At 46.2% G+C, this 14,196-nt stretch overlaps 1 protein-coding gene across 1 annotated transcript; it reads right to left on the bottom strand.

Moving 5' to 3' along the window:
* Window positions 1–218: 218 nt before the first annotated feature.
* LOC126419791 (prisilkin-39-like) lies at window positions 219–12,923 on the bottom strand. The gene is made up of 3 exons (XM_050086975.1): window positions 12,824–12,923; window positions 4,313–4,493; window positions 219–399 (listed from the first exon to the last, which is right to left on the bottom strand). Exons 1-3 carry the CDS (start codon window positions 12,854–12,856, stop codon window positions 347–349), a joined length of 267 nt encoding a protein of 88 aa, XP_049942932.1. The 5' UTR covers window positions 12,857–12,923; the 3' UTR covers window positions 219–346.
* Window positions 12,924–14,196: the final 1,273 nt, after the last annotated feature.

Consider the following 14,196-nt stretch of genomic DNA (forward strand, 5'->3'; position numbering starts at 1 on the left):
ACTGTTTTCCGCAACGCCTGACATGCTTAATATACCATCCACTGTTAGTGCTACCACCTTCCATCTGTGAGTGGCTGATGCACGTTGTTGTCTAGCAAAGGCGATGCTCACATTAATGTGGCTGGACTCTGTAATTTTCTATACATCCACGATCAATGAAGACAGTTGAAAATTCATAAGGGAATATTTCTGAACCATAAAGCAGGACAAATCTGACATTAATTTAGAGATTTTTAATTATAAATACATTTGTACATTGTTGTAGATTTACATTAACTTATTTGACACGTCACGTGCATACGAGACACTCGCTGCTTGGAATGACACCAACTTGAAGTCAGGACAATTAGAAGAAGGGATGTCCATAAAATCCGTAGTAACCACCGTAGTAGGGGAAGCCTGCAAAGTAAAAAGTGCAATTAGCTGTCATATTAAACACTGCAAACGCTGTTAGCCGCTCCTTGCATCGGCGTACGAGACGCCGAACGTGTCACAAGTACCTTCTACACATTTACTTGGTATAATTATGTGGCTCAATCGCTATTCGTTACACAGGAGTCGCCAACATGTGAAAGCATAAAAATAATGGCACTGTGAATGTTATTAACAACTGGTTTTACTCAGATTGGCTTGCTTGAAAGCTATGAAGAATATAAACTCATCTAGTGTGCGAGTAACCAACAGTAAAGACGGTAGTGAACCGTAAACTCTTGATTTTAGTCAGGGCGAACCCAAGCGCCACAAACAAAGTTTTGGATAATCTTCAGGGATTTCCTCTGGGTATTTTGGTATGAGAGATCCATGGTCGCCGGTGACTCCTTACGGAGCGATTAGTAATGATTTATTCGGCTTGTACCGTCTGCAACAGAATCGTGCCTAGTAGAACTCAATAGCGTTCAATCCAGTCTTCCGATTGATAATAGGCTAGCGGCGTTAGCCGAGTAACCTTTGCTTCGACGAAACTACCGTTTCAACAGTGAAAACTCTGTAATATCGAATAATAACCGAAAAGTTCAACACAATTACACACAGCAGTGCAACAACCCTCGGATGTAAAAGTGTTGTGCTGTGGCTACCGTCGCTGCGGAGACACACCAGCGCAGCATCTTCTTACCGGTCTTTCATTGCATTCAGTGAAACTATGCACGAGACGAATATGGGTCGCCTGTTGATCAGCAAATCCATCCGGACGGCTGTGTATCACTGCTAAGGCACAAGTAACACTGCTGCAGAAACGAAATCCCAGACAGAAGCTAGCAGTAATAAATGCAGGTTTGAAGACGAAAATTGTAGGCATTACAGTCCTAAAAGCAAGTACAGTGAGTGAATGGAACAAGTTTATTTCCAATCAAGGCACGCAGTCTATATTGTCGAAGTTTCTACTGTTCTACAGACGGTTTCCATGCAATAGTTATACGAATATAAAGAAACAAAGCGAACTACAATTACTCTGCGGAATCAAGTCTACTCCATCCGAACAAGCCTCGGAAGGGCCAATGGTATCGAGCGACCACGGTGTCATCCTTACCCGATAGCGCGTCACTGGATGCGGATAGGGAGCGGCATGTGGTCAACAGATGTCTCTCCCGGCCGTTCTCATTTTTCGTGACCAAGAGTAGCTGCTTCTCAAAGAAGTACCTCCTAAACTGGCCTCACAAGGGCTGAGTGCACCCCACTTGCCAAAAGAGCTCGGCACACTAGGACGGTCACCCATCCAAGGGCTAGCCAAGCCCGACGGCGCTTGACGTCGGTTATCTGACCGAAACCGGTGTTACCAATGCTGCAAGGCCTTTCGGAAATTATAGTTACCTCTTATCAAAATACTCAGAAAATATCGCTGAAGAACTTTCGAAATTTTATCGTTTGTTTTACAGTTCATCCTGTGTAATGATGAAAATGTGCACTGGAAAAACCCATGCAAGTCCCGCTAAAATTTGCCTTGAGAATTACAGCCTACTTTTGGGACACAGAAACCAGTAGCTTAACATATTTTGCATGAGCCTTGCATTGACGTTTTACGTAAGTACACATTTGAAGATATCTTTTCACTTATAAATGAATCATTCATTACACAAAAGATAGTAACGAGAGTTTCGAGTAGAGTGTACACATCTTACAGTTATTTTGGTAAGCAACAGAAATATTTACCACTAACTATTTCCATCGTCTATATACAGAAAAATTTGGAGCAGAAAAATTATTTCTAGACCGTTACACCATCTCCACCGAATTTTATCGTCTTCGCAACACTAACAGACAAACACTACCACCACCACCGCACGTTATCTCAAACCCTTGCGGCTGTCACATCCAGTACACGACAATATCGCGTCCAATATATCCATAGGCGAACTCAGGAGTTTTTTTTACTAGTATTAAAGAGATCGAAAAGTTAGTTTTTTTGTGTGTCTTCTGCACAGTAGCACGACCATAATGAGCGTGTCATGTCGCCACTAAAGAGATTATTTGACCAGTGGTGCCTAGGACAATGCTGCAACAAGATTCCACAACCGCAAAAAACTAGGTTCTGCCTGTAAGTTAGTTTCTTGCCCCTTTCTGACGGATAATTGGTTGAAATGTTTCCCTGACGTCTGTACTTCACACAAAATCGCTCAAAGTTGACGTGAGTGCATGTGAGTCCTTCTACATCCATCTGACGGAATAAACTATCGTGTAGACCCATACAGTCATTCTTGATTCGAGTTCATTCGATTCCCTCAGTTGGCTAATGTTGACAGGAAAAATGTCTGTGAAGCTAATTACCCTCGTATCCATAGGTTGAGATCACGCTCAGATAATTCCGTGAAAAGACTTGTTATCGCGATTTCTGATTTCACTACAAAGATCTGCAATAAATATTGGTCAAGCCTTGTCGTTCTCACTCCTGTCTCCATGAAACCATAGTTACACAGTCGGTCAGGTTTCCTTGGCGCGATTGGTTAACACTGTGCTCCCAGGTGCTGCAGAGTTACTTTTTACCTTACGAACAAAATTTCGACTACCGAACCAGACGTCTGCTCTGAGTTTATGCAACGAGCACACATTAACAGCAAACCTCGCAACACCTGGGTCGGTCGTCGAAAAAATGGGCATAAAATGATAAAAACAACTCGACAGAAGCACAGCATTAATTAAAGCTATGTCATCTTTTGGGCATCAGTTATTAGAATTACCTCACTTAGACTATCATACTTTGTTGATTTACGGTTGGAATCTCTGCTATAGGGTCGGGATTACATATTTATGTCTCCACGGGCACATAAGTAGCATTTGGACGTTCTGCTGGGGATTCCGGGACCAGCACAACGCCCGACACCGCTCCCTAGTGTTCGTCAAAGCCTGGGCAGTGTTCAGTGCGATAGGTTCTGTTGCTGTTCTACGTCTCACTCGGATTTATGCATCACGTTTTCGTTACCGTTTGTTGATTTACACTAAGAAATGAGGCCTCATACGTCTGCATAAATTTAAACGTGACGTGCCAGACAAGAGCAAAGTTACTTCGGTAAACTTTATTTTAATCCGTTTACGTAAGGTCGTTGTACTTACTGTCACATCAACGTATTTGCTTTCTGTTGGGTTAATAAGAACTCGAGTTGCGAATAATACGGTAAATCAATTCCAATTATTTGTTTCTTATCGATGTGACTATTACGAAACTGTTACGTGAAATATTCACTTTTATCGTTTTAGTAGTAGGAGAAGGAAGAGTTATGTTTAGGAATTATTGACTCATATGGCTTAAAAACTTGACTCTGTGTATGTGCTTGCGTGTGTGAGTGTCTGTGTGATCACTTGTAATATACGTTATGCGATCGTAGTGGCATTTACAGGAAATAGAAAGGAGAATATCACAAGATGTTGCTGCAATGTCCTAGGTTCAATCCTAAACACTGCACAACTTCATAAGATTGAGGTATGTGATATTGTTCACAGTCATGGATCCACTGGATGTTGATGACCGGCAGCTCCGTTCTTGCTGTTTGAAAGGAATTTTCAGTGTTTTGGCAACGGATATCGCTCTCACCGTTTCTTGTACTGCACGCTAATACATATCAACCTAAAGGTAACACAAAAGCGCAGACACACACATTACAGTCACCCAGTCGGTGTGTTTAATTTCCTGCGGAGCACCTTCTTAGTTTATTAACACACCGTCAAATCACCTGAGGTAGAATGTTGCCTATGAAAACTATTTGGGATCATGTTACTTCTCTCGATGATCGCCACCTGAGGTCGTAAAATACACAGTAGGAGGTGGCTCACATTTTGCTTGCTGTTAACTGTCGCTCAGTAACGCAAGCGCTGAACTTACCGTATCCGTAACCGTATCCGTATCGGTAGGGAAAGCCGTATCCGTAACCATAGAAGCCAGGATACCCGTAGTAGCCAAAGCCGTACGAGCTGTCCGTCTGCAGGTCGCCCTTGGCTGCGGGGACGGGAGCGGGGGCGGCGTACGCTACCGACACCAGCCACAGCACCGCCACGGCCAGCACCTGCAACAGGCAGGAGGAGTCATCATAACTGACACAAGAGAGTACACAAATGGATGGGCACAAGGAATTACAGATACAAAAAACAAGACTTGCGAACATACATCAACAAAAGTTTTGCATCACCCAGTTGTTCCGAAATTAACCGCGTAGCAAAACAAAAGCTGGCTGTCAGGCCTGCGTATACATTAATCTGCAATGAATGTGCCCAGATCACTATAACAAAGAAGTATTAACAAAATCATCTGTTTACCTTTGGGCAAGGGTGAGGCGGAGGGGGGTGGGACGACGGGGGCTCTATAGCACTCCTGAGCAAAGTCAGTACGTGGTGGAGCTTCCCTTTGTTCGGATGGAGGCCTGAGTCCGTCTTAGCATACCACCGATGAGATCATCAAGTCACTCCTGGTCCAGATTGCCGCACTCTTCAATGGCTATTCTGCGTAAGTCGCACAGAGTATGTGATTATTGTCTGTGCCAAAAAACAACGTATTTCAATGGTTCTCACAAATGTTCGTTTGGGTTCATGTCCAAGGTACAGGTAAGGCACTCTGTTCTGGTGATCCTAGCACGCCGAAGGAACATGTACATGAGAACCGCACGTCGAGGACGGGAGTTATTATCTACCAAGATGAAATTTTCCACAAAGTGTGTTGATGATGCAGCCACATTATTGGTAGCTTAGTCTCGTCTCTGTACCACAGAGCAATGAGATAATCCTCAACAGGCACGAGAATTGTACGGTGGCCCCATGAAGTTGCACCCCAGAACATTACTGCACTATCCGTTTGTTGAACATGGTGCACATAGTGTTGAAGGCTTTCGATATCACCTGATTGCCTCCAAACACGGTGTCTGCAATTAGCAGACTGTAAACAGATCCAAGTTTCGACCATAAACAACATCTGGCGCCATACTGGGGTGTCCATTCTGCATGGTTACTTGCCCATTTGTAACGGAGTCCATGGTATTGTGTACTGCTTGATGGTCATCATGATAGCAGCGCATTGAGAATCGCATATTAAATCGTCTGCTAACAGTTTGATACGATACGTGACATTCTGCAGCTTCTTCGGATGCCGGCTTCAGTTCTTCAGCACTAAACCCAGTGTCCCGTATAGTCAAAAGTCCTATATGTCGATAATCCGTATCGAATGTGGATGGTCTGTGCGGTGTAAGTCCTCAACGTGGCCTGTCTGTTGGAACCGACTCCATGTCTGCACTACATCATTTTGACTCTGGGGCACACTTCTAGCAATACCCCTAGTTTACAAGCCCTCTGCGCGTAATATGATGACGCAGAGCCAGTTATTGATTGCGATTGTCCGTCATCGCATGATGGATGTTCACTCTGCTGTTCCACAGTCGCCTCTAATGCATGCCTACTGGTGCTTTTGTTTCAACTGAAGTGCTTCACTCCATTCGAGAGCGGCGTTCTACAAGCATGTATAGCGTCACGGTATCTCAGCAAGTAAGTTTACAAACAACCTCAGGGGTGACTATCCGATCTGTACAGAAACTGTCAAAACAGAAGCACACATGCACGACATATCAGGGTGATGCAGAATTTTTGTTGATGTGTGTAGAACGTTGGCAACGGTTCAGGAGGACGAAAAGCGCTACAGAGGAGAAAACAAAAATTATACGTTTTGGTAGATACAATATATAAACTCTCCAAAAATCGAATCGCTTGTTACTAAACGAAAAATTTACGGAGATCTGTGGTTCAGTAAGAATAATAATAAATTGAGTGACCAAAAGTCGCGATGAGGGTTCATTCATTTCAAGGTGTTCGAACGCCCGAATGTTGGGTATGGCTCGAATGTAGACAAGATATCCGAACAGCTTGGGTTACAGACAGGTGTTTAACAAACTAACAACCACGTCGCGAATTATCCGACATTGAACGTGAGATGATACCACTACAAGACGCATGAAATGTGTGTTATTGAAAAAGGTGTAAGGTTTTTAACACAAAAAATTCGGAGGCATTTGTCTTCATCAAGCCGTCGTTATACGCAGAGAACTACCTACCCCCTTCAAATGAATCTGTCACATTGCTGATAATGAATGATGTACAGAGCGGACACAAGCATAAGGATAAGGGCTGAATTAAGAAAGTTCATAACTGTTCTCTAAAACATACGTACAATGGGTCAGCGGATCTGAATCGGAAAAGAAGGAAGGCAGATTAGGGCTTAACGTCCCAACGGTGACGAAATTATTAGAGACAGAACGCAAACATCGACTGGAGAGCGATGAGAAAGGAAGTCAGCCGTGTCCTTTTCAAACTCGCCACCTTAACAAGTTTAGTGAAATCACTTGATGAAAATCGTCTATGCATTTGCTTCATGACGGTACCGGTACAAAAGGTGATAAACCGGTAGTTGATACAACGTTTCTACCTTCCGGAATTGCATCGCTCATCACAGCGCAGTCTCAGTGTCTGAACCTAGTACGTCTGCCAAAGAAACATACATAAAAAACACTTTGTGTGAAACTGATAACCATTTGAAGGCACCCGACGGAGATCTTTGGACTTCAGGTGTACCCTAGTGACAATCAGACTTAGGTGTTTGGAAAAATGAACATCTGACAAAAAAGATGTTAACTCTATTCAAAAATCATGTAACGTAGTATGCCCGTGCATACATCTTTCTGTAGGCTACTCTGTGGGAATGAACAAGAATCAGTAACCAACCAGATGTTTGACTCTTGGTGTAATCTGGCTCTTCCGGAATATCTAGAGTACAAGTTAATTCCGTGTTCCCTGACTTCCTAAAGGCCTTTTACACTGCTTCGCATCGCCATCTAATGAGCAAAATATGTAAAGGATTATCGGAACGCGTATGACATTAAATAAATAAATAAATAAAAAGGAGAGAGAGAAAAAAAAATTGAGTCCTGAACATCTTGTGAAAAGAGAGACTTCGACAGAAGCGAAAGTAGTCTCCGCAACACCTCAAGAAAATGTGGTTGGCCCTTGCTGTTGACAATATTATAAACGGCATGTTAACAACTTTTTTAAATGTCAGAGGCTACTCGCATACGAATTTGTTGTGTACAGGGGGGTCACGTGCTGTTAAAAGTTGCAGGATGACTTTGAGATGAACAGATCTTTATGAAAACAGTGGTAACTAACACTCAACACAATCACAACACCCGTAAATGTAATTTCGTGCACGAAAACAGATGAAAATCCGAATACTACACGTGCACTAAAGTCGGTCACAACCAACAAACATATCTTGGAACATCTGTCTGAACCAACTTTAAACTGAACGAACGTATAACTCTTGCCTTGTGAAGGTTGGAGTAAAGAAGAGACTGCTATAAGAATCCCAAAGATATGTGACTTATAGAACTCTCGTTCTACAGTTTGTTTATTATTATTCGACGTTTTGCATCCACTAATAACTTTAATTAACGGACGTAAGAAAGAAGACTCATAAAGAATCTGCGCGGTTATTGGCTGTTTCTTTATTCAGCGTTAGAATGTTATTGAAATGATTGAAAAATTGTGATGGGAAACAATGAAGAGTGATTACTGAGTTGCAACCACTTCACCAGAGACACACGAGGATTTGAGGAAAGCCAATGTGTCTTTCATTTCTGTTTGATTAAAATTTCCCAAGAAAGCAATCTACACTCCTGGAAATGGAAAAAAGAACACATTGACACCGCTGTGTCAGACCCACCATACTTGCTCCGGACACTGCGAAAGGGCTGTACAAGCAATGATCACACGCACGGCACAGCGGACACACCAGGAACCGCGGTGTTGGCCGTCGAATGGCGCTAGCTGCGCAGCATTTGTGCACCGCCGCTGTCAGTGTCATACGGAGCTCAATCGCAGTTTTTAACACTGGTAGCATGCCGCGACAGCGTGGACGTGAACCGTATGTGCAGTTGACGGACTTTGAGCGAGGGCGTATAGTGGGCATGCGGGAGGCCGGGTGGACGTACCGCCGAATTGCTCAACACGTGGGGCGTGAGGTCTCCACAGTACATCGATGTTGTCGCCAGTGGTCGGCGGAAGGTGCCCGTGCCCGTCGACCTGGGACCGGACCGCAGCGACGCACGGATGCACGCCAAGACCGTAGGATCCTACGCAGTGCCGTAGGGGACCACACCGCCACTTCCCAGCAAATTAGGGACACTGTTGCTCCTGGGGTATCGGCGAGGACCATTCGCAACCGTCTCCATGAAGCTGGGCTACGGTCCCGCACACCGTTAGGCCGTCTTCTGCTCACGCCCCAACATCGTGCAGCCCGCCTCCAGTGGTGTCGCGACAGGCGTGAATGGAGGGACGAATGGAGACGTGTCGTCTTCAGCGATGAGAGTCGCTTCTGCCTTGGTGCCAATGATGGTCGTATGCGTGTTTGGCGCCGTGCAGGTGAGCGCCACAATCAGGACTGCATACGACCGAGGCACACAGGGCCAACACCCGGCATCATGGTGTGGGGAGCGATCTCCTACACTGGCCGTACACCACTGGTGATCGTCGAGGGGACACTGAATAGTGCACGGTACATCCAAACCGTCATCGAACCCATCGTTCTACCATTCCTAGACCGGCAAGGGAACTTGCTGTTCCAACAGGACGATGCACGTCCGCATGTATCCCGTTCCACCCAACGTGCTCTAGAAGGTGTAAGTCAACTACCCTGGCCAGCAAGATCTCCGGATCTGTCCCCCATTGAGCATGTTTGGGACTGGATGAAGCGTCGTCTCACGCGGTCTGCACGTCCAGCACGAACGCTGGTCCAACTGAGGCGCCAGGTGGGAATGGCATGGCAAGCCGTTCCACAGGACTACATCCAGCATCTCTACGATCGTCTCCATGGGAGAATATCAGCCTGTATTGCTACGAAAGGTGGATATACACTGTACTAGTGCCGACATTGTGCATGCTCTGTTGCCTGTGTCTATGTGCCTGTGGTTCTGTCAGTGTGATCATGTGATGTATCTGACCCCAGGAATGTGTCAATAAAGTTTCCCCTTCCTGGGACAATTAATTCACGGTGTTCTTATTTCAATTTCCAGGAGTGTATGTAGCCTTCCTGGATTACAACTACAAAACGCACATATTTTGAATGTTTATCATATAATGGAATGAAATGAATGCAGTTGGATTTAGAGGCGACAGTCTAATCTCTGCTCGGATTGGGCTCTACCTCATCTGTTGGATATGTGTGATTCCGTTACTTCTTCGACAGTCGTTGCTTACCTGACAACAGTGTAGGTTCTTTGGCTAACTAATGGATTTTCGCTGAAAGTTAACGCGACAAGTAAGTTTACTAAAAAACGTTTGTACAACAAATCCGTTGCGAAAGACATACTGATTATAAAAAAAAGGTGTGGTCCCTGAATCGAGCCCTGTGGAACGCCAAACGTAGCTTGTCCCAACTCAGAAGAAGATTTCATCATGAAAGCTACACCAGCTGTGTAACATGGTTCGTTGGTTGGTTGATTTGGGGGAGGGGAGCAACCAGTGACGTCATCGGTTCCATCGCATTAGGGAAGGATGGTAAGAAAATCGGCTGTGCGATTTCAAAGGATTCATGCCGGTATTTGTCTGAAGCGATTTAGGGAAATTAGCCTAAATCAGGATGGTCGGACGCGGATGTGTAAGATGATCCGTTGCATCATATCAGTAGCATATGAAATGAACTACTGAACTCAAAATCAATAAACAAGAGGTTTCTCTAAAGGAAAGGTCCACTTTACACTGAGGAGACAAAAGTCAAAGGATACCTCCAAATATCATATTGGCCTCCTTTTGCCCGGCGTAGCGCAGCACCTCGACGTGGTATGGACTCGAAAAGTCGTTGGGAGTCTCCTGCAAAAATACTGTGCATGCTGTCTCTTTAGCTGTCCGTAACTGCAAAAGTGTTGCCGGAGCAGGACTTCGTGTAGAAGTGACCTCTCGATTATGTCCTATAAATGGTCATTGGGATTCGCGTCGTACGATCTGGGTGGTCAAATAATTCGGTCGAATTGTCCAGAATGTTTTCAAACAAATCGCGAACAGATTTGGCCCAGTGACATATGACATTGTCATTTATAAAAATTGCATCGTTTGGGACTATGAAGCCCATGAATGACTGCAAATGGTCTGAGAGCAGCTGAATATAATCATTTTCAGCCAATGATCAGTTCAGTTAGAACAGAGGCACAGTCTATTTCGTGTAACACAGTCCATAGCATTGTGCAGCCACCACCAGCTTGCACAGTGCCTCGTTGACAGCCTGGGTACATGGATTCGTGGGATCTGTGTCGATCTCGAACCCTAACATCAGCTGTTACCGACTGAAACAGGGACTGATCGGACGACGTCGCGGTTTTCCAGTCGTCTAGGGTCCTACCGATACGGTGACGAGCCCAGGAAAGGTGCTGCAGGCGATGTCGTGCTGTTAGTAAAGGCAGTCGCGACGGTCGACTGTCTCATAGTCCATTAACACCAGATTTTGCCGCACTATCCAAACGGATACGTTCGCTGTATGTACGACTTGTGCGGTCGTTTGAAGCAGTACTGCGTGTGTGTTAGCACTGACAGCTACACGCAAACGTCGCTGCTCCCTGTCGTTAAATGAAGGCGCTCGGATACTGAGTTGTTCGTGGCGGGAGGTAATGCTGAAATTTGGTATCCTTGGCACACTCTTGATACTGTGGATCTCTACGTCTACATCTACATACGTCGCAAGCCACCATACGGTGCGTGGCAGAGGGTACCTCATACCACAACTGGCATCTTCTCTCCCTGTTCCACTCCCAAACAGAACGAGGGAAAAATGACTGCCTATATGCCTCTGTACGTGCCCTAATCTCTCTTATCTTTGTGGCCTTTCCGCGAAGTATAAGTTTGCGGCAGTAAAATTGTACTGCAGTCAGCCTCAAATGCTGGTTCTCTAAATTTACTCAGTAGCGAGTCACGAAAAGAACGCCTCCTTTCCTCCAGAGACTCCCACCCGAGTTCCTGAAGCATTTCCATAACACTCGCGTGATGATCAAACCTACCAGTAACAAATCTAGCAGCCCGCCTCTGAATTGCTATGTCCTCCCTGAATCCGACCTGATAGGGATCCCAAACGCTCGAGCAGTACTCAAGAATAGGTCGTACTAGTGTTTTATAAGCGGTATCCTTTACAGATGAACCACATCTTCCCAAAAGACGATTATCCGCCCTCCCCACAACTGCCATTACATGCTTGTCCCACTTCATATCGCTCTGCAATGTTACGCCCAAGTATTTAATAGACGTGACTGTGTGAAGCGGTACACTGCTAATGGAGTATTCAAACATTACGGGATTCTTTTTCCTATTCATCTGCATTAATTTACATTTATCTATATTTAGAGTTAGCTGTCATTCTTTACACCAATCACAAATCCTGTCCAAGTCATCTTGTATCCTCCTACAGTCACTCAACGACGACACCTTCCCGTACACCACAGCATCATCAGCAAACAGCCGCAAATTCCTATCCACCCTATCCGAAAGATCATTTATGTAGATAGAAAACAACAGCGGACCTACCACACTTCCCTGGGGCACTCCAGATGATACCCTCACCTCTGATGAACACTCACCACCGAGGACAACGTACTGGGTTCTATTACTTAAGAAGTCTCGGAGAAATAAGTTCGGTCGTGCGGTAGCGTTCTCGCTTCCCACGCCCGGGTTCCCGGGTTCGATTCCCGGCGGGGTCAGGGATTTTCTCTGCCTCGTGATGGCTGGGTGTTGTGTGATGTCCTTAGGTTAGTTAGGTTTAAGTAGTTCTAAGTTCTAGGGGACTGATGACCATAGATGTTAAGTCCCATAGTGCTCAGAGCCATTTTTTTTTTTTTAGAAATAAGTTCCCTAACTCTTTCCGAAATGGAATGTCCTCCCAGCTCCAACAACCATTCCGTGTTCAAAGTCTGTTAGTCACCTGAGTACAAATGACAGCTCCGTCGATGCACTACCCATTTACACATTTGTACGCGGTACTATTTCCGTCTGTATGACGGATGACTTTTGTATGACTTTTGTCACCTCGGTATCCCCCTACAATGATTAACTAGGAGTCACATCACTTGTCGATAAGATAATCTTGTCCTGGAGGCTGTTGCATTTGTTTTTCCTTTCCGGCAGTATAGTAGTTCCTCCAAGTAAAATTTCCACTTCACAAGAGGCTCACACATGAGTCACTTAGGCAGTCAGGTTGTGTCGAGACTAAGTGTACATCGAAAACCGTAAACTGGTGATATTCTCCAGAGTAAGTTTCTGCTGCACATGAGGATGACAGAAGTGATCATTGGACAGGAAGACATTATAGCGCGTGTGTACTCACGGGGCGTCGGAGTGCGGCGACGACAGTAACCATGGCTGCGGGCAGCAGGTAGCGAGTAGCAGGTAGCTGGCAGGTCCTCGGCGTCCCGGCTGGCGTGTGACTCCCCACAGAGGGCGGCCCGCTATATAGCCGCGCCGGCGGACCGGACAAGGACGCCGCGACGCGGTGGACTCCGCTGCCGGCGCCGGCCGCGTCCCTCCTCTCCTAATTACGGCGACGGCGTCCGTGTCCCCGTCACGCGCCTGTGGCCCTGCGGCTGTGGGTGTGGTGTGCCGTCACGCATTGTTCTACCGGGCCGGCGAACGGGGAGGAAGCCGCTTTGCATGCGTGCCGCCTCGGTTGCGCAGTCCACTGACAGTGATATGGCCCGGCTCTGCAGTTGACAGGCGGCGCTCGCCGCGATCCGGAGAAATCGGGAAGCAGCTGCACATGCATCTTGCGTGTGCGGCGGGACGTCGGCATGCTGAGGAGCACCTGCGATATCGGATCAGAAGTATTCGGACAGCCCTACGTAAACGGTCCCGCCGGTGTACTGTGTCGTCAGTGGACGAGCGGTAACAGCAGAATGGGTCTCTGATGAGAGCTCAGCGACTTTCAACTTGGACTAGTCGTTGGAAGTCATCGGACTAATCAAGACATCCAGGACTTTCCAACCCTTCTAAAGCTGCCGAGGTCGATTACTGGTGATATGATTGTGAAGTGGAGCCGGCCGCTGTGGACGAGCGGTTCTAGGCGCTTCAATCTGGAAACGCGCGACTGCTACGGTTGCAGGTTCGAAACCTGCCTCGGTCATGGATGTGTGTGATGGGCTTAGGTTAGTTAGGTTTAAGTAGTTCTAAGTTCTACGGGGCTGATGACCTCAGATGTTAAGTCCAATAGAGCTCAGAAATCAGCTGGGAGAGTCACTTCTGAATTCTAAAGCGCAACCAGCACTCCAGCTAGCACAATGTGCATAGGGAGGTACAAAGCCTGGGGTACAGTAGTTGCAGAAGGAGGGAAGGAAGATCGGTGTTCAACCTACCGTCGACAACGAGGCCATTTGAGGCAGAACACGAGATCACTTTGGTTAAGTAAGGAGAAGCAAATTGGCCGCGTTCTTTCAAAGGGATGATACCAGCATTCCACTTAAGTGATTTAGAGAATCCAAAGCGGATTCGAACCGTAGTCCTCCCGAATTAGAGTCCAGTATGCCAACCAGTGCGCACAACGGTCGAGCAGATTGTCATAAGGCACCCATTTCAGTAGTCAATGCTAAGCTGCCACTCAGTTGACAACTGTTGTTGTTGTCGTCGTTGTCGTCATGTGACTAGGGCCTCCCCTCGAGTAGACCGTCCGCCGGGTGCAAGTCTTTCGATTTGACGCCATTTCGGTGA

The sequence above is a fragment of the Schistocerca serialis genome, chromosome 9 (assembly GCF_023864345.2).
Source record: "Schistocerca serialis cubense isolate TAMUIC-IGC-003099 chromosome 9, iqSchSeri2.2, whole genome shotgun sequence".
Lineage (NCBI taxonomy): Eukaryota > Metazoa > Arthropoda > Insecta > Orthoptera > Acrididae > Schistocerca > Schistocerca serialis.